At 45.1% G+C, this 24,091-nt stretch overlaps 1 protein-coding gene across 3 annotated transcripts in view; it reads left to right on the top strand.

The window, feature by feature from the left end:
- The window catches only part of LOC143788761 (bifunctional heparan sulfate N-deacetylase/N-sulfotransferase 3-like), a 1,150,054-nt gene that overhangs the window by 1,094,383 nt on the left and 31,580 nt on the right, over positions 1-24,091 (top strand). For all 3 annotated transcript variants that reach the window (XM_077278642.1, XM_077278636.1, XM_077278649.1), the window contains exon 13: positions 13,385-13,487. In XM_077278642.1, coding sequence (XP_077134757.1) covers positions 13,385-13,487 — 103 coding nt within the window. The remainder of the gene's footprint in view (positions 1-13,384; positions 13,488-24,091) is intronic.

Genomic DNA, 24,091 nt, shown 5'->3' with positions numbered 1-24,091 from the left:
ACACCACTTCTAAAGACAGAGCAGTGTGAACAGGTGGTCAGTTGGATGGTAGATAATGCTACCAGCAGGCTTGGCAACACCACACAGTCTTCAACATGGTCCAGTCTCACCAGCCTAAAGTCAGGATCACATAATCCTCACCCTGATCCTCCTTCTTCCCACCATGTTCCCACCAAGAACATGACAGTGAGGAATGGCAAATTTGGGAAAAGGACGATGAAGATGATGATGAGACACAGTTGTCACTAAGTTTTGTTGCTAAGTCACTAAGTTATGTTGCTAAGTCACGAAGATAGGAGGACCAGGGTGCAATGGTGGAAGACAAGGTAGTGGATGACAAAGTCATAAACCCAATCTGGAAAGCTGGCATGCAGTCTGAGGTCAGCAGCACTGAGGGAGAGAGATCGGCAACAATGAAACAGACAGGAAGAGGCAGTGGGGTGACTAGATGGAAAAGATGGGCAACTGTTCCACAGAGCAACGACTGTCCTGAAATTCTCCATCAAAGAGTTAGGTGTTCCCAGTCTGGAACTTTTTGAAGACAGTTCTGAGACAAACAAAATAGCCATTTGCAACCTGTGCCATGCAAATATCAGCAAGGACCTGATCACTAAGAACTTAACCACCACCATCATGATCAGGCACATGTCAACTAAGCACCCAAATCAGTGGGCAGAATGCCTGGGTACATGATTTGTGCCATTGGGTGTCACCACTGCCTTTTCCCCTCTACTAGGTGCTTTCCAATCCCCTGTGCAAAACACAGGTGCAGATGCCTCTTACCCTGCACCTATCTTTGCACATTGTTACTTACCATCATCAGTGACTTCCAAATCCTTATCCCAGCCTAGTATGTAGCTGTCCCTATCAAAGACCTCAGAAAGAAAAAGAAAGCTCCCAGTCACTCACCCACAGGGTTTTCCATGAAAATTTTGCCATTTAGGCTAGTAGACACAGAGGATTTACGCTGCCTCATGGCAGCACCCATCCTCAGGACTTGGTCCCAGCCACTACTTTTTCTCCCGGTGTGGCATCCCCACATTGTATCAGCATGTGTCCTGGAACATCACCCATGCCCTTACCAATGCACTTACTAGCATTGTCCACTTAACGACCAACACGTGGACAAGCACTTCTGGCCAGGGATGGTACATTTCCCAGACAGCACACTCCGTGAACATTGTGGAGGCTGAGGCCGAGTCACACCCTGACATGGCGCATGTGCTCCCAACACAAAGAATTGCTGGCTGTAATTCTATCAGGGTTTCCTTTACCTCCTACAGCAGTTCCTGGACCCCCTCCTGCTCCTTCTCTTCCTCCATCTCTGATGTGGTATCTCAGAGCATAGCGTCCACATCAGTAAAAAGCAGGAAGCTCTGCAATACTGCCTCAGCAAAGGAGCAATAGGCTCTGCTGAAGCTAATTTGTTAAGGAGACAAACCGCACACCAATGCTGAGCTACTTAAGGGAATAGCAGACAAGAGAGATTTGTGGTTTTTGCAGCTGAACCTCAAACCAGGTATGGTCATGTGTGATAATGGGCGTAACCTGGTGGCAGCTGTGAAGCTTGGCAAGCTCATACATGAACCATGCTTGGTACATGTGCTCAACTTGGTAGTTCAGTAGTTACTGAAAACATAACCAGATTTGCTACAGCTTCTGGTCAATGTACAGATCATCAGCGCCCATTTCCACAAGTCAGCTACAGCTGCCAGTGCTCTGGCAGTGTTGCAGTGGTGCATGCAAGTACACACTGTACATGCTGGCAAGGATTTGTGAACAGAAGAGGCCAGTGACTGAGTATCAGCTCCAACATGCCCGGCGGTATTTTGGTCAGCCTCTGCACATAACTGAAGAGTGGGCATGCATGTCTGACTTTTGCTTCGTTTTCTAAGACTTTGAGGACTCCACAAAGATGGTGAGCAGCGATTATGCCATATTCACCACAACTATCCTTCTATGCCTATTTAAACAGTCACTGCTCACAATTAAACATGAAGCTTTGCATGCGAATCAGGTGGAGATGGAGGAAGACATAACACAGAGAGATTGTAGCCAGCCCAGCCTCATCTCATCTGCTCAGCACGGATTGAGTAACAATGAGGAAGTGGATGCTGAGGAGGAACAGGAGCTGGAGGCTAGTGCAACAGAGGCTAGTAGCCACACAACCTTCATCCAATCTCTCCTATGTGGATCGGCTGAGGATGTGAATGAGGAGGAAGAGAGGGAGGAGGAGGAGATATGGAGAGTTGTCATCATGGTGGAGACAGGGTTGTGTTGGCTGTATGGAGCTTTGCACATCTGGCTGACTTTATGTACTGCTGCCTTTCCTGTGACCCTCATGTTACATTCATCTTGGCAAAAAAAGAGTACTGGTTGTTCACCCTGCTAGACCCATGCTACAAGGAGAACTTTGCATTTCTTCTTCCGGAAATAGAGAATTCTTCTAAAATGGTTCTATACCAGAAGACCATTGCAGAAAATATGTTGAAAAAATTTCCTTCAGACAATGCTTAGAGGAAGGGGGCAAGCTTCCTTGGCCAACCAAGAAGGAGAAGCCAGGAATATACACAGCAGAGACCGGGGTACACTGTTGAAGGAGTGGGTCAATTTCATGACACCAACCAGGGCCTGATGACCGGGTATTTTTGACAAAGAGGGAAAAGTTCTTAAAGATGGTCAAGCAATACCTGGCCAAACAAACCAGTGTACTCCCTAATTCCTCTGCGACTTTCAGCTATTGAGTCTCAATGCTGGGCACTTGGCATGAGCTGTCCCTCTATGCCTTGAAGGTGTTGTACTGCACTGCCAATAACGTCTTGTCTGAGCGGGTTTTTAGTGCTGACGAAGGGTCATAACAGACTGGCGCTTTCACCTGTCAACAGAGAATGAAAGCAGGCTCACTCTCAAAAAATGATCAAAACCTGGATTAGCCCACACTTTTCCACCCCACCAGATGACAGCAGCACATAAAGTGTTTGTAACATTCAATATTTTAATGAGGCCTGCCAGTTGTTGCCTTTCAGGGATCTATGGATGACCCTAATCATATTTTATCTATATCCTTTGCACTTTGTGCAAAGCCTTTATGAGTGTAAAAGTACATCAACTACACTTTAAAAAAACTTTTGTTCAAAATTTTGATATGGATTCAATGTCTCATCCATACAGTATTACATACTTTATGTCACAATTTTGTGGTATATAACCCTAGAAAAAGCATAGAGAAATTTTGCTTGTTTCTTCACATTTCTAATCCATACTCTATTCTGTATTCTGGGGTACATTTTTGTGACCATTCTAGTCATTTCATATGGGGCACTCACACGATGCCCAATTGCAAAAAAGTTTAGAGAGCTCTTTGGTCAGTATTGTGGCAGCAGATCACCAGCAGAACTTCAGTGTATTTGCTGAATGCTTCATCCATTTTGCTGATCTGCAGACTGACATAGTCTAAACTTAATATTTTGCTGACTTGACAGACAACTTTTGCTTTGGGTTCTTCACTCAGAAGCTTTTTAAAAAATTCAGGATCCATTTTAGCCAGATCTTAATGTGATGCTGCAAAATAGAATCCTGAATTTTTGCAAAAGCTTCCGAATGAAGACCCCGAAGCAAAAGTTGTCTGTCAAGTCAGCAAACACGCAGTTTAGACTATGTCAGTCTGCATACCAGCACGATGGACGACGTATTCAGCAAATTCCCTAAAGTTCTGCTGGTGATCCGCTGCCACAATGCTGACCAAAGAGCTCTCTACATTTTTGTGACACATAAGACTAAAAAAATGTTCAAAATGTTATCGGTATTATATTGCTCACCCATAGGGTATTCAGTGAGGTGGATTAATTTTCATTGGTCTATAACCCTCAAAAAAACCTGTTCAAAATGTATTTGTATTATATTGCTCGCCCATAGGGTATTACATCTTCTTGGGTTCATTTATTTGATATATAAGCATCCAAATTCTTGTTTCAAATTTATCGGTATCATATTACTCACCTCTTCTTGGGTACACTTAGTTGCTATATCAGCCTCAAAAAACTTTGGGAAAATTTATTGGTATTATACTGCTTTCCCATAGGCCATTCCATTGTCTGGAGTTCATTTTGTTGCTATAAAAGCCTCAAAAAAACTTGTTCAAAAATCTATCAGTCTTTTATTGCTGACCCATAAGGTTTTACATATTCTTGGGTATATTTGGTTGCTATAAAAACCTCAAAAAAACTTGTTCAAAAATCTATCAGTGTTTTATTGCTGACCCATAAGGTTTTACATATTCTTGGGTATATTTGGTTGCTATAAAAACCTCAAAAAAACTTGTTCAAAATGTTATCGCTTTTGTATTTCTCACCCATAGGGTATTCTGTGGTTTGGATTACATTTTGTTGGGATATAACCTCAAAAAACTTGTTTAAAATTTATCAGTAATATATTGGTCAGCCATAGACTATTTTGTGGTCTGGAGTTCATTTCGTTGTTACAAAAAACTTGTTAAAAATTTTAGCCGTATTATATTGATCATCCATAGACTTTTCCATTCCCTGGAGTACATTTCATTAGTATATTACCCTCAAAACACGTCTTCAAAAATTTAGGCTGTGTGCTCACATTGTAGACTTGATGCATTTTTGCCTCATTTTTTTCTGCCCAAATTTGTGATAAAACCTGATGCCAGCAAAGTGAATGAGAAACCTCATGTCTCATGAACATGTTGAGCATTTTTGCTTGCAGATTTGGTGCAGAAAATAATATGCTGCATGTCAATTCTCTGTGCGTTTTTGCACTCAAATCAATCAAAAACTCGGCAAAAACGTGCCTAACACACCAAAAATGTGTATTTTGCAGCTGCGTTTTTCCTGCCAAGAGATGCAGTAATCGTGCAGAAATGTTACTCAATGTGTGCATATTCAGGGTGTATCTGAGTCCCTCTGAGTTCCTAAGTTTTGGAAGTTCTTGCTTCCTTCATAAATTCAATTGAAATTTCCTATTTATTAATTTAAAAAAAATCAATTTTGAAGTACTTAAATTATAGATTTTTTTTAAATCCTTTTACAATTTTGCCTTATATACAAGTCATTATATAGGAAAAAAATGTGTCTTAACATTTTTTTCCTGTAAAATGCAATTTCCCATTGGTTTTTAAAGTTTTATTGTCACTCCTTATAAATGAGAAAAAGTGTGTTCTTAGAGTCAGAGATGCTTCCAGGGGTCTTCTGCATGCTGTTCTCCTTGCATTCAGCACTTTTCCCATTCATTTCAACACTTTCACTGCCCCCCAGATTTCAAAGGGTCACTCAGAAAAAAGCTTTGCTTTCCCTTTGACTCCCATTATATTCGAAATGAGGATGCGAGTATTAGGAATTGCGTGGTTCAAGCAACAAGCACCAGAGCATTTTAGTGCTTGCTCATCCTCATCTACAATACAAAAGATAAAGTATTGCTGCTAATATACAGGTTAATTTACTGAAACAATAGGAAATTAGAGTTCTAAGGTCGCATGCCCTCGATCAGCAACTGCTGTGGGTTTGACGCTGCATATTTATGCAGCATCAAATCCGCAGTGGCCAGCTGTAACAGAATACTTGATGAGATTTCTAGAAATCCCATGTCCACTATGTGCGAATAGTCGCCGGTGGATCAACCGCAGACACTGTCATGCGGTGCGTCTCTCCAGTCCACAGCATATCAATTTCTCTTGCGGAGATGCTAGTCTCCGCAAGCTAAATTACACAAATAGAATATATTGAATGTGGTGAATCCACACGGTTCTGTAAACACATGAGGCAGGACTTTAGATGTAGTGAACATACAATGCATCCAAAGCGCTGCTACTTCAAGATCGTGGGCTCCCAAGCTCCAGTGGTCAAAGTGAAAATTGCAAGATTTGTCCTTTTTATATTGAATAAAGATTAGGACTAGTGATGAGCGAATATACTCGTTACTCGAGATTTCCTGAGCACACTCGGATGTCCTCCGACTATTTTTTAGTGCTCGGTAGTGTTGAGCATTCCGATACCGCAAGTATCAGGTATCGGCCGATATTTGCTGTATCGGAATTCCGATACCGAGATCCGATACTTTTGTGGTATCGGGTATCGGTATCGAAACAACATTAATGTGTAAAATAAAGAATTAAAATAAAAAATATTGCTATACTCACCTCTCCGACGCAGCCTGGACTTCAGCGAGGGAACCGGCAGCGTTGTTTGCTTAAAATTTGCGCTTTAACTTCCTTACTTGAAGTCCCGGCTTGTGATTGGTCGCGCGCCGCCCATGTGACCGCGACGCGACCAATCACAGCAAGCCGTGACGTAATTTTAGGTCCTTCAGGATTTTAAAATTACGTTCCGGCGTTGTGATTGGTCGCGTCGCGGTCACATGGGCGACGCGACCAATCACAATGCCGGAACGTAATTTTAAAATCCTGAAGGACCTGAAATTACGTTACGGCTTTCTGTGATTGGTTGCGTCGCGGCCAACATGGCGACGCGACCAATCACAAGCCGTGACGTCACGGGAGGCTGGACATGCGCACGTTTTAAAATGCGCGCGTCTCCTGCCTCCCATGACGTCACGGCTTGTGATTGGTCGCGTCGCCCATGTGACCGCGACGCGACCAATCACAACGCCAGAACGTAATTTTAAAATCCTGAAGGACCTAAAATTACGTCACGGCTTGCTGTGATTGGTCGCGTCGCGGTCACATGGGCGGCGTGCGACCAATCACAAGCCGGGACTTCAAGTAAGGAAGTTAAAGCGCAAATTTTAAGCAAACAACGCTGCCGGTTCCCTCGCTGAAGTCCAGGCTGCGTCGGAGATGTGAGTATAGCAATATTTTTTATTTTAATTCTTTCTTTTACACATTAATATGGTTCCCAGGGCCTGAAGGAGAGTTTCCTCTCCTTCAGACCCTGGGAACCATCAGGAATACCGTCCGATACATGAGTCCCATTGACTTGTATTGGTATCGGGTATCGGTATCGGATTAGATCCGATAATTTGCCGGTATCGGCCGATACTTTCCGATACCGATACTTTCAAGTATCGGACGGTATCGCTCAACACTAGTGCTCGGAGATTTAGTTTTCTGTGCCGCAGCTGAATGATTTACATCTGTTAGCCAGCATAAGTACATGTGGGGGTTGCCTGGTTGCTGGGAATCCCCACATGTAATCAAGCTGGCTAAGAGATGTAAATCATTCAGCTACGGTGATGAAAACTAAATCTCCGAGCATTTTCAAGTTGTCTTTTCTCAGTTCTAAACATAAGTAAGAAACAGGAACAGTGGAGGTCAAGATAAGGTTTGAAAGACCAAGCAAAATTTCTGTGAGAGGTGTTCGTAGGACTGCTAGAGAGGCAATTCAGATCTTTGCTTGACTGCAATATACCTTCAGAAAGATTTAGCAGACTCTGGAGTTGTAGTACATTGTTCTACTGTTCTGAGACACTTGCACAAACATGACCTTCATGGAAGAGTCATAAAAAAAAAATCTCTCCTGCACCTTCACCATAAAATTCAGTGTCAGAAGTATGTAAAAAGAACATATAAACAAGCCTGTTGCACTTTGGAAACAAGTCCTATTGACTGATGAGGTTAAAACAGAACTCTACAATGATCAAAGGTATGTGTGGAAAAAAAGGATATTGAATTTCAGGAAAAGAACATTTTGCCAACCATTAAGCATGGGGGTGGATCAATCATGTTTTAGGGTTGTGTTGCAGCCAATGGCACGGGGAACATTTCACGGGTAGAGGTAAAAATGGATTTGATTAAATTTCAACAAATTCTTGATGCAAACATAGCAACATCTGTAAAAAAATTGAAGTTGAAAAGAGGATTGCTTCTAAAAATGGATAATGATCCTAAACACATGTCAAAATCCACAATAGACTACATCAAAATGCACAGGCTGAAGTTTTTACAAAATGACCCCATTTTGGAAACAAGACCCACAAGGAACTCATCTAGTTGTGTGGTGAGCACTTTGAAGCCCCAAGTGTTTCACTAAAGTTTATAACTCCCGAGCGTGAAAATAAAAAATCATATTTTTTTTCACAAATGTGATCTTTTAGTCCACAATTTTTTATTTTCCCAAGGGTAACAGGAGAAATTGGACCCCAAAACCTGTTGTTCAATTTGTCCTGACTACGCTGATACCCCATGTGCGGGGGGGAACCACTGTTTGGGCGCACGGCAGAGCTCGGAAGGGATGGAGCACCGTTTGACTTTTTCAAACTAAAATTGGCTGGAATTGAGATCGGATGCCATGTCGCATTTGGAGAGCCTCAGATGTGCCTAAACAGTGAAACCCCCTACAAGTAACCCCATTTTGCAAACTATACCCCCTAAGGAACTTATCTAGATGTGTGATGAGAAATTTGAACCCCCAAATGTTTCAGTAAAGTTTATAATACCAGGGCGTGAGAAAAAAAATTCCACAAAAATAATCTTTTAGTCCCCAATTCTTAATTTCCCCAAGGGTAACAGGAGAAATTGGACCACAAATGTTGTTGTCCAATTTGTCCTGAGTACCCCATGTGTGGGAGAAAACTACTGTTTGGGTACACATTGGGGCTCGGAAGGGAAGTAGTGACATTTTGGTATGCAGACATTGATGGAATGGTCTGCAGGTGTCATGTTCCATTTGCAGAGCCCCTGATGTGCCTAAACAGTAGAAACCCCTAACAAGTAACCCCATTTTGAAAACTAGACCACCTAAGGAACTTATCTAGATGTTAGGTGAAAACTTTGAACCCCCAAATGTTTCACTAAAGCTTATAACGCCAGGCCGTGAAAATAAAAATCCTATTTTTCCCCACAAAAATGTTCTTTCTGTCCCCAATTTTTTATTTTCCAAAGGGTAACAGGAGAAATTGGTCCCCGAAATTTGTTGTTCAATTTGTCCTGAGTACGCAGATACCCCATATGTGGGAAAAAATACTGTTTCGGCACACGTTAGGGCTCGGAAAGGAAGTAATGACTTTTTAGAATGCAGACTTTGATGGAATGGTCTGCAGGCATCATGTTCCGTTTGCAGACCCCCTAATGTGCCTAAACAGTAAAAAAAACAAAAGTGCCCCCTTCTGGAAACTAGACCCCCAAGGAATTTAACTAGATGTGCCCCTTTTTGGAACTAATCTACTGTTTCATGTTATGTAAATGTAAGTAAATTAGGAGTGCATGCAGGTGTGGTACAGTTTGAAGCAATCTTTTATACACAGGCCAGGTTTTTCAGGGCAGGAGTTGCATTGATAAGTGGTGCCTTGTGTATTCCCCTTTTGTAACACAATCGGCACCTTTTTTGTGGCTTACCTTTTTTTCCAGTTGGTTGGACAACCCCCGGGAAATGCTGACCTGGCACGATACGAGCACCTTCAGTTCCGGAAGTACTGGGGCCCGCTGCTTCCTGAGTGCCAAATATCAGGGCCTTAACCACTACCTCCTTGAACTGAAGGTATAATATATTGGTGTGGCCTGCACATCATGACAGCAGGAAAGCGTTGAGCATTGCCATTTGTAATATGTGCAAGGCCAGCTTTTTGTACCACACCTTGGCCTTTCTCAAAGTACTGTACGTTTGGAGGAGTTCATCAGAGAGATCAACGCCCCTATGTTTTTGTTGTACCCCAGTACACAGTTTGGTTTGCTGACCTGTGCAGAGGTATCTCGTACAGTGCTGAAGGCGCTGCCATTACCGTGTATAGTGGTCAATAGAAGGACATCCCTCTTGTCCTTGTACTTGACCACCAGCAGGTGGTCGCTACATTGGGCTTTGCTGTCACCACCCATTCTGCCCAAATAGCATTTTCGGAAGGCCTCTCTGATTTTTGCAAACAGTACCGCAGCCTGCGGTACCTCACGCAGAGATGGATTTGAAGAGTGGGATGCTGGTATGAAAGTTATCGGTGTAAAGGTGATAACCTTTATCCGGCAGTGGGCGCACCAAATCCCACACAATTTTCCCACTCACTCCCAGGACAGGGGGACATTCAGGGGGTTCAACCCTGGTGTCATTTCCTTTGTGAACTCTAAACCTGTGGGTTTACCCTGAGGTACTCTCCCACAGCTTATAGAGTTTGATTCTGTATCTGGCCCTCTTACTGGGCAGGTACTGATGGAATTTGAGCCTTCCCTTAAAATGAACTAAGGACTCATCTATGCAGATGTCTCTTTGGGGCACGTACACTTCAGCAAACTTTTTGTTGAAGTGTTCGATTACCGGCCGAACTTTGAACAGACGGTCAAAGTTGGGGTCATCTCGTGGGGGACACTGTGCATTACCAGTACGATGCAGGAATTTGTGGATGGTCTCAAAACGCATTCAGGCCATGACCATTTGGAACACTGGAGTGTTGTATAAAATATCAACACTCCAATGTCACCAAAGTTCTGGCTTCTTCCAGATCCCCATGTGAAGGACCAGGCCCCAAAATGCATCATTTCAACTGCGTCTACAGGAGATCAGTTATAAAATGATGAACCGGGGTTTCGTGCCAAAAAATTGACGCGCATATAAATTAGTTTGGCCCACCATGAGGTTAACAAAATCCTCAGACAAAAAGACTGAAAAAGTCTATTTGTGTGTTATGCCGGTGGTGTCAAACTTGTTTCCTGCTAAAAAAAATCAGGAATCGGTGGCTCATAATTTTCGGGTGGTGAGGTACATACAGGGTCGGCAATAGGGTGCGCTGGTTAATGTTCATCTTCTGGAATGGTGGGTGCTGCCTCATCTTCTGTCCTGGGATGTCTGCGTGGCGGTTCTGCAGGACCCGAGGAGGAAGATGAGGAGGAGGTAGGCAATGAGGATGAAGAATCTGAAAAGTAAAGACATGTGGAATCCTCTCCATCACTATCAGTGTCTGAGGCAAGGAATGCCTATGACTCCTCCACTGAATAGCGCTGTTGGGATGAACGTAACTTGCGGGATATTCTTTTTTATGAATATGGTGCTTGCGTTAAGTACTTTATTTTTAACTGTTTGTGTGTGGGGGGATAGTGTTTGGTGTAAACTTTTGTCTGAAAAGAAAAAGCTAAATGAAAAAAAGGACAACCAGTGAGAAAAAAATGCCTGTGAAAATAAAAGTGTAAAACAGCAGGCACGAGCTCTGATAAGTGAACTGTTTCACTTGCTGGATGTGCGCACGAGGGTGGCGCAAGTGGGGGTGAAAAAGAAAAATGGAAAACAGCATGTCATGATCCAGGTCAGGGTTTGCTTCTTGCTTCTCTCTCCCAGCCTGGTCATGGAGGGGTTAACCTTTCCTGCCTCTCTTTGGTTCTTGGGTGGCTATTTATAGGTGCTATTTCTGGTTGCCTGTGTAATAGGCTCCTGAATGGATGTCAGGTAGATAGGTTCTTTGAGACCCTAGGACTTATCTATGATTAACAGGACCACATCAGGTTGGCAGAGGACACTATTATGGGTCTGATTCAGGGGAAGCACTCAGCCGAGTGGTACAGCTCCGAGTTCCATCAATGGTCCACTGAGGTGTCCTAGGATGACTCCTGTCAGTTCAGGAGTGGACTGTCGTATTACCTGAAGGATGCTCTGGCTCTCCATCCACCTCCCAGCTCATTGGAATAAGCTATGACTCAGGCTATCTGTATGGATCGGAGGCTGTGGGGTGGGAGAGAGGTGTTACACAGCAAGAGGCGGGGTACAGAGATCAGGCCGAGTCATACACTGTTAAACAATCCACCAGATGAACATTAAGTCAGGGATAGGGAATGGGTCTCACACAAATATGGGAAGTCAGAGGCAGAAGGATCACCACGGTATATACGGGTCAGCTGCTCTAGCCTGGAAGCATGAACTATCACTGACACAGGCAACCAGAAATAGCACCAATAAATAGCCACCCAAGAAACAAAGAGAGGCAGGAAAGGTTAACCCTTCCATGACCAGGCCAGAGAAAGAGAAGCAAGAAGAAAACCCCAACCTGGATCATGACACAGCAGGCATGAGCTCTGATAAGCAAACTGCCTCACTTATCAAAGTTCAGCTACTGCTGGATGTGTGCACGCAGGTGGCACAAAGTGGGTGGAGAAAGCGAGCACGAGTGTTGATCAGTGAACTGCGTCACCAATCAATGCTCGGCGGCTGCTTAATGTGCTCATGGAGGTGGCACAAAGGGGTGGTAGAGGGGGGTAAAAAGAGGTGGAAAGGGAAGGGGGAAAGGGGGATGGGGGATTGGGGTGGATGAAAAGAGATCGGGCAGGGATCAGTCATCAAAACGCTTACGGTTGTAGTCGCTCTTCATTTTTCTGTCTTCTTTCTTTTGTCTTCATTCTTATGTCTTCACCAGGGATTGTGGTGTCACAGGCTTCTTTGAAACCACAGGGTCCAGCACAACAGGAGATCTAGCAGTGTGACTGCTCTGCAGGAATCCTCAGCTAGTGTGAGGACCTGCACTGCGGTCACAGACAAGTCAGAGACAGGTCACAGAGCGGTCATGACATCGATCACCCAATCAGAGCTCGCCCTGTAACACTAGTGTTGCTAGGCACCGGCCTAAGATCGGAGCTCACAGCAGGTCACAGAGTGGTCACACCGCGGCTGTGCTCTGTGATTGGCGTGATTGACGATTACATCGATAGCACCAATCAGCAGCTGCAGGCCATGCCTGGCCTTTCCTAGGCACCAGCCTAGGATCGGTGCTATTACAGCGATGATCCTAGGCAGATCACCGGCAGGTCACAGCTCGGTAACACTGCGGCTGTGCCATGCGATTGGCGCGATCAATGTCATTGTTGATCACACCAATCTGAGCACTTGTCGTCGGTACCTGACATTGCCAGGCACCAGCCTAGAATCGAGTACATTGGTACTCGATCTTATGCTGGAACATCACTGTTTCAGCCAATCTGATTGGCTAACACAATGAGAGAGGCTGCGTTTGGCTGTTCAGAATTGAACAGACAATCACAGCGATCGTGAGTGCGGGTGGGCGGGGATTCCCCACAGGATGCCAACATCATCTTCCAACAGGTAAGATGTCACCAGAATTTTATTGCGATCACCGCAACTTTGGTCACAGTCTCGCATTAAAGATATGACTTACTATCCCATTCATGGTCAGACAGGCCCAGGTCGCATGGACGGGATAGTGTGTCGGATGTCAGAGAGGGGTTAAAGAATGTTACCACAAAACAGTCTTATGACATGATAAAAACAAATTAATGTCTCACTATGCTGTCCATATTGTAAGAACACAAAGTTATGGTATTATAAAGACTATATCATTATGACCATGTCATATATCCCAGACCTATGACTTTCAATAAGGATGTCATAAACAGATATGTTGGCAGAACGCGTACTATGTGCCACTTCGTCCATATTTGTCAGAAACATGCATTTGTAACAGTCTACCATTTTATTTATAGCTTTGACTCACATAAAGGATTTTGGTGCCAACTCTTAGAAGAGGGGAAAACTAAATGTCTGGGCAAAAGCAAAGGAAGAAAATACCCCCCGATGGATACAGAGGTGAATCTTTCTATTGTCTTAACAAAACGCAAAACAAAGTTATCAGAAATCTGTCATTGTGTTATATAAAATTAATCTTAAAAAGTTATTTACTCAGCACACAAAGAAAAAGCCAAGAAAAGCAGCCAATATCTTAATATCACATACAGTATATTCAGTATATTCAAATCTTAATAATTCATTATGGGTTTCTAAAGTGTCCGTCATAAAACTTGGCTACCGATATTTTTTTGAGATGCTGCCCAGAGAACAAAATTTGGCAAGCCATATGTACAGTATATATATGGTTATGGAAGATATGAAAATGTCAGACATGGAATAATTTGCATGGCTTCCTGGAACCTGTCAGCAGGATTGTGCACAGTAACCTACAGACAGTGTCAGGCAGCACCGTTATACTGATTACATTTAAACCTGGGGTGATGAAATCCGTCTTGTGGTTGTTTTTATTTTCAGTTTTGAGTTAATGATATGCTCGTGCTTCAGGGTGGGCCGGTAGGGGGGTCTTCATGTGGTGTTCTGATTATGTATTCATCTGTATGGCTTCTGACAAGTCACAGATCCCTCACTGACCTGCCCCCTAGTTTGCATAATGAATATTATATATATCTTGGAAAAAAAAATCCCCTTCAGGTCTGTCGAATAAATTAATATGTCATTCAGATAGACTACCACAAATCTACCTTCCAGATGACAAAAAATGCCATTTACAAATTGATGAAAGACTGAGGGAGCATTAGTCATTCCAAATGACATAATGAGGTATTGGTAGTGTCCCTACTAGGTGCTAACCAAACTTTTGCATCAGCCCATTTTCCTTTTTGTAATCTGTAAAATATAAAGGATGAAAAAAATATATATATATTGTCTAAATTCAAAGAACAGTGTCATATTTAACTTTAGGCCCATTAGAGATCAATTAATCTTCAACTGTTCACAATAATAGTAATTTTGACTAGAGGCGCCCAAACTTTTACATGCCAATGTACTGTATGTATGGAATTCTGCAATTTGGAAGCAGCGATTAGAAAACTAACAGAGCAATCTTGATTGGGGCTACATCCTTTACAAGGCTATCTGCATAGTCCATAATGTCAGCTTGGATGATAAGACTCCCTTTAAAGCTACAGTATATTCTGAAAGAATCCTGATTGCCTATTTTTGTTGACATTAAATAGATACATTTATCTATATATATAACAGGCATCGTGATTACTCGCTAATCCCGCCCCCTGCACAGTAGCTCTAATCCTGCCCCCCACCCCATTACCACACACAATCCCGCCCCCACCACATCACCACACACAATCCCGCCCCCCACAAATCCCGGCCTCCCACCACATCACCACGCATAATCTCGCCCCCCCACCACATCACCACACATAATCCAGCATCTTCAAAATATCACCACTCATAATCCCGCCCCCAACATATCACCACACAATCCCGCCCCCCCAACACATCACCACACATAATCCCGCCCCCCACCACATTACCACATATAATCCCGCCCCCCACCCCATCACCACACATAATCCCGCCCCCCACCCCATCACCACACATAATCCCGCCCCCCACCCCATCACCACACATAATCCCGCCCCCCACCCCATCACCACACATAATCCCACCCCCCACCCCATCACCACACATAATCCCTCCCCCACCACATTACCACACATAATCCCGCCCCCCACCACATTACTACAGATAATCCCACCCCCCACCACATTACCACACATAATCCAACCCCCCACCACATCACCAAACATAATCCCGCCCACCCACCACATCACCACACATAACTCCGCTCGCCCACCACATCACCACACATAATCCTGCCCCCCCAACACATCACCACAGATAATACTGCCCCCCACCACATTACCACACATAATCCCGCCCCCACCACATTACCACACATAATCCCACCCCACCACCACATTACCACACATAATCCCGCCCCCCCACATTAACACACATAATCTCGCCCCCCCCACATTACCACACATAATCTCGCCCCCACCACATTACCACACATAATCCTGCCCCTCACCACATTACCACACATAATCTCGCCCCCCACACCCACACATAATCCCGCCCCCCCACCACATCAACACACATAATCCCGACCCCCACCACATCAACACACATAATCCCGCCCCCCACCACATTACCACACATAATCCCACCCCCCATCACATCACCACACATAATCCCTCCCCCTCACCACATTACCACACATAATCCCGCCCCCCACCACATTACCACACATAATCCCACCCACACACCACATTACCAAACATAATCCCGCCCCCATTACATTACCACACATAATCCCGCCCCCCACCACATCACCACACATAATCCCGCCCCCCACCACGTCACCACACATAAGATCACCACACATAATCCCGCCCCCCCACCCCCACACATAATCCCGCCCCCCCACTCCCACACATAATCCCGCCCCCCCACCACATTACCACACATAATCCAGCCCCCCACCACATCACCACACATAATCCCACCCCTCACCACTTTACCACACATAATCCCACCCCCCACCACATTACCACAGATAATCCCGCCCCCCACCACATTACCACACATAATCCCGCCCACCCACCACATTACCACACATAATCCAACCCCTCACTACATTATCACACATAATCCTGCCCCCCACCACATTACCACACATAATCTCGCCCCCCACCCTCACACACAATCCCGCCCCCACCACATCACCACACATAATCCCGCCCCCCACCACATCACCACACATAATCCCACCCCCCACCACATCACCACACATAATCCCACCCCCCCACCCCCACACATAATCCCGCCCCCCACCCCCACACATAATCCCGCCCCCCACTCCCACACATAATCCCGCCCCCACCACATCACCACACATAATCCCACCCCCCACCACATCACCACACATAATCCCACCCCCCACCACTTTACCACACATAATCCCACCCCCCACCACATTACCACAGATAATCCCGCCCCCCACCACATTACCACACATAATCCCGCCCACCCACCACATTACCACACATAATTCCACCCCCCATTACATTACCCCACATAATCCCGCCCCCACCACATTACCACAGATAATCCCGCCCCTACCACATTACCACACATTATCCCACGCCCCATTACATTACCCCACATAATCCCGCCCCCCACCACATTACCACACATAATCCCGCCCCCCCACCAAATTACCACACATAATCCCACCGCCCACCACATTACCACACATAATCCCACCCCCACCACATTACCACAGATAATCCCACCCCCCACCGCATTACCACACATAATCCCACCCCACCACATTACCACTCATAATCCCTCCCCCATCACATTATCACATATAATCCCGCCCCCACCACACTAACACACATAATCCCGCCCCCACATTACCACACATAATCCCGCCCCCTACCACATCACTACAGATAATCCCGCCCCACCACATTACCACACTTGATCTAGCCCCCCACTCCCCCCCACACCCACCACATCAACACACATAATAAAATTACCCCCCACCCCAATACCACACATAATCCTGCCCCCACCACATTACCACAGATAATCCCGCCCCCCACCACATTACCACACAAAATCCTGCCCCCCACCACATTACCACACTTAATCTCACCCCCAACACATTACCACACATAATCCCGCCCGCCCACCAAATAACCACACATAATCCCACCCCCTTCACCACATCACCACACATAATCCCGCTCCCCCACCACATCATAACACATAATCCCGCTCCCCAACACATCACTACACATAATAACATTACCCCCATCCCAATACAACACATAATCCCGCCCCCCCACCACATTACCACAGATAATCCCACCCCCACCACATTACCACATTTAATACCGCCCCCACCACATTACCACACATAATCCCGCCCCCCCACCACATTACCACACATAATCCCGCCCCCCCACCAAATTACCTCACATAATCCCGCCCCCCACCACTTTACCACACATAATCCCACCCCCCCGCCACATTACCACACATAATCCCACCCACCTCATTACCACACATAATCCCGCCCCCCACTACATTAACACACGTAATCCCACCCCCCACCACATTACCACAGATAATCCTGCCCCCACCACTTTACCACACATAATTCCGCCCCACCACATTACTACAGATAATCCCACCCCCAGCACATTACCACACATAATCCCGCCCCCCTCCACATTAACCCATATATTCCCACCCTCCCTCCACATCACCACACATAATCCCGCTCACCAACCTGTTGTGAACTCTATTTTTGGGCTCCCTCTGGTGGTCACAAGCGGTACTGTGTAGTGTTGTCTTTATGCAGGTTGGCTGCATCAGCTGGTTCGTTATCCTTGGTTGGTTTCCTATTTAGCTCACCTGGATATCAGTTCCTTGCCTGCTATCAATGTGTTCGGTGCTCTTCAGATTCCTTGTGATTGCCTTGCTCCCAGCCTCTCCAGGACAAGCTGAGTTTTTGTCCGTTCATTTTTTGATTATCAGCATTCATCATGTTTCTTGTCCAGCTTGCTAAGATGTGATCTCCTCGCTTGCTGGTTGCTCTAGGGGACTGAGTTTCTCCCCCCACACCGTTAGTTGGTGCGGGGGTTCTTGAAATCTCAGTGTGGATATTTTGTAAGGGTTTTTTACTGACCGCACAGACCCCTTTACTATTTTCTGCTATCTAGTATTAGTGGGCCTCATTTGCTGAATCTGTTTTCACCCCTGTGTATGTGCCTTCCTCCTACCTCACCGTTATTATTTGTTGGGGGCTTCTATATCTTTGGGGATTATTTCTCTGGAGGCAAGAGAGGTCTTTCTTTCTCTCTAGGGGTAGTTAGTTCCTCAGGCTGGCTCGAGACGTCTAGGATTTTTAGGCACGTTCACCGGCTACTTCTAGTGTGTTTGGATAGGTTCAGTTTTGCGGTCAGTCCAGTTTGCCACCTCCCTAGAGCTTGTCCTATGTTTGTTACTTAGCTGGAGTAATTCGTGATCCTCAACCACTAAGGATCATAACACCAACCACATCACTACACATAATCCCGCCCACCAAATCACCACACATAATCCCGCCCCCTTCACCACATCACCACACATAATCCCTTTCCCCCAACACATCACCACACATAATCTCGCTCCCCCACCACATCATAACACATAATCCCGCCCCCAACACATCACAACACATAATAACATTACCCCCCATCCCAATACAACACATAATCCCGCCCCCCACCACATTACCACACATAATCCCGCCCCCCACCACATTACCACACATAATCCCACCCCCACCACATTATCACACATAATCTCGCCCCCCACCACATTACCACACATAATCCCACCCTCCACCACATCACCACTCATAATCATGCCCCCCACCACATTACCATACATAATCCCGCCCCCCACCACATTACCACACATAATCCCGCCCCCCACCACATTACCACACATAATCCCACCACATTACCACACATAATCCCGCCCCCCACCATATTACCACACATAATCCCACCCCCCACCACATTACCACACATAATCCCACCCCCCACCACATTACCACACATAATCCAGCCCCCAACCACATTACCACACATAATCCCGCCCCCACCATATTACCACACATAATCCCACCCCCACCACATTACCACACATAATCCCGTCCCCCACCACATTACAACACAAAATCCCGCCCCCACCACATTTCCACACATAATCCCGCTCCCCCACCACATCACCACACATAATATTGCCCCCCAACACATCACCACACATGATAACATTACCCCCACCTCAATACCACATATAATCCCGCCCCCACCACATTACCACAGATAATCCCACCCCCCACCATATTACAACACATAATTCCGCCCCTCACTACATTACCACACATAATCCCGCCCCCCACCACATTACCACTAATAATCCCGCCCCCCACCACATTACCACACATAATCCCGCCCCCCACCACATTACCACACATAATCCCACCCCCACCACATTATCACACATAATCTCGCCCCCCACCACATTACCACACATAATCCCACCCCCCACCACATCACCACTCATAATCATGCCCCCCACCACATTACCATACATAATCCCGCCCCCACCACATTACCACACATAATCCCGCCCCCCACCACATTACCACACATAATCCCACCACATTACCACACATAATCCCGCCCCCCACCACATTACCACACATAATCCCACCCCCCACCACATTACCACACATAATCCGGCCCCCAACCACATTACCACACATAATCCCGCCCCCACCATATTACCACACATAATCCCACCCCCACCACATTACCACACATAATCCCGTCCTCCACCACATTACAACACAAAATCCCGCCCCCACCACATTTCCACACATAATCCCGCTCCCCCACCACATCACCACACATAATATTGCCCCCCAACACATCACCACACATGATAACATTACCCCCACCTCAATACCACATATAATCCCGCCCCCACCACATTACCACACATAATCCCGCTCCCCCACCACATCACCACACATAATATTGCCCCCCAACACATCACCACACATGATAACATTACCCCCACCTCAATACCACATATAATCCCGCCCCCACCACATTACCACAGATAATCCCACCCCCCACCATATTACAACACATAATTCCGCCCCTCACTACATTACCACACATAATCCCGCCCCCCACCACATTACCACTAATAATCCCACCCTCCACCACATTACCACACATAATCCCACCCTCCACAACATCACCACACATAATCCCGCCCCCCACCACATCACCACACATAATCCCCCCTTTCACCACATCACCACACATAATCCCACCCCCAACACATCACCACACATAATCCTGCCCCAACACATCACCACACATAATCCTGCCCCCGAACATATCACCACACATAATCCCACCCCAACACATCACCACACATAATCCTGCCCCCTTGCCCCATTACCACACATAATCCCACCCCCCACATCACCACACATAATCCCGCCCCAACACATCACCACACTATCGTTATTAACTCCATTTTAAGTTAATTTACCACCTGCGTAAGCGCTATTGAATGTTGTCATTATTTACTTTAGTTTAATCACCAGCAGCGTTAATTAGATAGCAATGAGCGTGCCGAGCATTAGCTGGCTGGAAACATCTAGTTCTATCCTATTATGATGACTACTCCTAACCTAAAATGTTATATCGACTTCATAGAAGGTGTCCTCTGTTACTCAGATATAGAAAAAAACTGAAAAGTGCAACTTTTGCTTTGGACTTTTGGAAATGATCACTTAATACTTCTACAATTTTTTTCATGAGTGTTGTGTAGCAGCCGAAATAAATGAAAAAAGTTAAGTTATGGCAGATATTTATGGTATTCACCTGTAAAATTAATGACTGCACATTTTCCAGGCACCATATTAATTTTTAGTCCCTCAATACCCTCTAAGCTCTAAGGGATGAGACTGACCAATGGTTATTTCTGCATCCCTAAACATCTTATAAAGGGGTCCCTGGGTATGTGCACATATGTATACTTTAATCATTTGTTGCTCTCACACTGCACACTGGCATGTTACAGAGCAAGTGGAGACCCTTGGTTGTCATGAAGAATGAGCCAGGCATTATAAATATATAACTCTTGTTTACTTGGTCTCGGAACTATGTACAATGGCTAGTAGGTAGAACACTTGAACTCTTCATCTGTCTTATATAACAGAGGCACAAACATTTTGGTTTTGGACAGTGGCACATAACTTGTGAAGAACGTTACCATAGAAAAACATGTTAAGTTGAGGACCTCCATCACCTCCATCTTCCCAGTACGGGGCCTTGTGGGTCAATGTGTTTTGCTATGACCCCCATTATCTCCCGATCTGGCTAACTCTAAAAGCGTACCTAAAAGTCTCTTTCTGTAGATGCCCCCAACTTGCCTGCAGTGTGGAAAAAACTTCCATCCCTGTTGCTGGATAATGGAGGATTCTACTAGCTTCTCTTGAGCCTACTCTTCTCTGCACACAAACCCTTTATGGCTCACAACAGCGTCGGACTGGAGTACCTTGGCCCACCAGAGAAATATCATTCTTGGGCCCACCTTGCATTTATGTAGAAAAAAATACCAATTCTGTTGCAAAGTAAGGCAATATCAAACAAAGTGTTTATTAGCCTATCACTGTAACCTTCAAAAGGAACCTGAAGACTCTTTTTCACATGTAAAGTGCCATGGAATAAATGGCGCTATAATAGTGAATAATAATAATAATTAGTCAATAAATAACCAATTTAACTTAATGTATAAATAACAAACTAAAGAAACACTCCAGGCAAAAAAGAAACACTTATGTCTCGTTCAGAGCCTGCTGGAAAGTTGCATAACTCAACAATAAATACTTTCAAGGTACATTTCCTTTAAGTATAAGTCCCACAAATGAAACTTGCATCTATTTTGAGCACAGGGCCCCGTCACGCAGTGATGTAAGTGGCGAGGTAAACAAAATTCTGGCCATCTCTCCACTAAAGGTACCTTCACACGAAGCGACGCTGCAGCGATAGCGACAACGATGCCGATCGCTGCAGCGTCGCTGTTTGATCGCTGGGGAGCTGTCACACAGACCGCTCTCCAGCGACCAACGATGCCGAGGTCCCCGGGTAACCAGGGTAAACATCGGGTTGCTAAGCGCAGGGCCGCGCTTAGTAACCCGATGTTTACCCTGGTTACCAGCGTAAAAGTAAAAAAAACAAACAGTACATACTCACCTGCGCGTCCCCCGGCGTCTGCTTCCTGACACTGACTGAGCTCCGGCCCTAACAGCACAGCGGTGACGTCACCGCTGTGCTTTCACTTTCACTTTAGGGCCGGCGCTCAGTAAGTGTCAGGAAGCAGATGCTGGGGGACGCGCAGGTGAGTATGTACTGTTTGTTTTTTTTACTTTTACGCTGGTAACCAGGGTAAACATTGGGATACTAAGCGCGGCCCTGCGCTTGGTAACCCGATGTTTACCCTGGTTACCAGTGTAAAACATCGCTGGTATCGTTGCTTTTGCTTTCAAACACAACGATACACGGCGATCGGACGACCAAATAAAGTTCTGGACTTTATTCAGCGACCAGCGACATCACAGCAGGATCCTGATCGCTGCTGCGTGTCAAACTAAACTATATCGCTAGCGAGGACGCTGCAACGTCACGGATCGCTAGCGATATCGTTACAAAGTCGTTTCGTGTGAAGGTACCTTAACTGCGAAACAAGATGCCTGTTCCATTGGTGAAAACCACATCTTCTATTGTGGCACATCCTGGAAATATGGGAGTACCCATTAACCCCTTCACCCCGAAGCCTGTTTTCAACTTCCTGACCAGGCCATTTTTTTTAATTCTGACCACTGTCACTTTATGAGGTCATAACTCTGAAACGCTTCAATGGATCCTGGTGATTCTGAGTTTGTTTTCTCTTGACATATTGTACTTTATGAAAGTGGTAAAATTTCTTCAATTTGACTTGTGTTTATTTGTGAAAAAAAGTGGAAATTTGGCGAATATTTTGAAAATTTAGCAATTTTTAATCTTTTAGTTTTTATGCCCTTAAATTAGAGAGTCATATCACACAAAATAGTTAATAAATAACATTACCCACATGTCTGATTTACATTAGCACATTTTTGGAAACATAATTTTGTTGTTAGGATGTTATAAGGGTTAAAAGTTGACCAGCGATTTCTCATTTTTACAACAAAATTTGCAAAACCATTTTTTTACGGACCACCTCACACTTGAAGTCACTTTGAGGGGTCTATATGCCAGAAAAAGCCCAAAAGTGACACCATTATAAAAACTGCACCCCTAAATGTACTAAAAACCACATTCAAAAAGTTTATTAACCCTTCAGGTGCTTCACAGGAATTTTTGGAATGTTTAAAAAAAATTGAAAATTTAACTTTTTTTCACTACATTTTTACTTCAGATCCAATTTGCTTTATTTCACCAAGGGTAACAGGAAAAATTGGACCACAAAAGTCATTGTACAATTTGTCCTGAGTACGCTGATACCCCATATGTGGGGATAAACTACTGTTTGGGCATGGCAGAGCTCGGAAGGGGAGGAACGCCATTTGACTTTTCAATGCAAAATTTGCTGGAATTGAGATCGGACACTATGCCACATTTGGATAGACTCTGATGTGCCTAAACAAAGGAAACCCCCCCCAAGTGACACCATTTTGGAAAGTAGACCCCCCACAAGTGACCCCATTTTGGAAAGATGACCCAATAAGGAACTTATCTAGATGTGTGGTGAGCACTTTGAACCCCAATTGTTTCACTAAAGTTTAGACTGTAGAGCAGTGAAAATTAAAAAATCATTTTTTTTCCACGAAAATGATATTTTAGCCACCAAATTTTTATTTTCCCAAGGGTAACAGGAGAAATTGTACCCCAAAAGTTGTGTCCCCATATGTGGGGGGAACCATTGTTTGGGTGCACGGCAGAGCTTGG

This window comes from Ranitomeya variabilis, chromosome 1 (genome assembly GCF_051348905.1).
Source record: "Ranitomeya variabilis isolate aRanVar5 chromosome 1, aRanVar5.hap1, whole genome shotgun sequence".
NCBI lineage: Eukaryota > Metazoa > Chordata > Amphibia > Anura > Dendrobatidae > Ranitomeya > Ranitomeya variabilis.
This window is presented reverse-complemented; position numbering and strand designations above follow the sequence as displayed.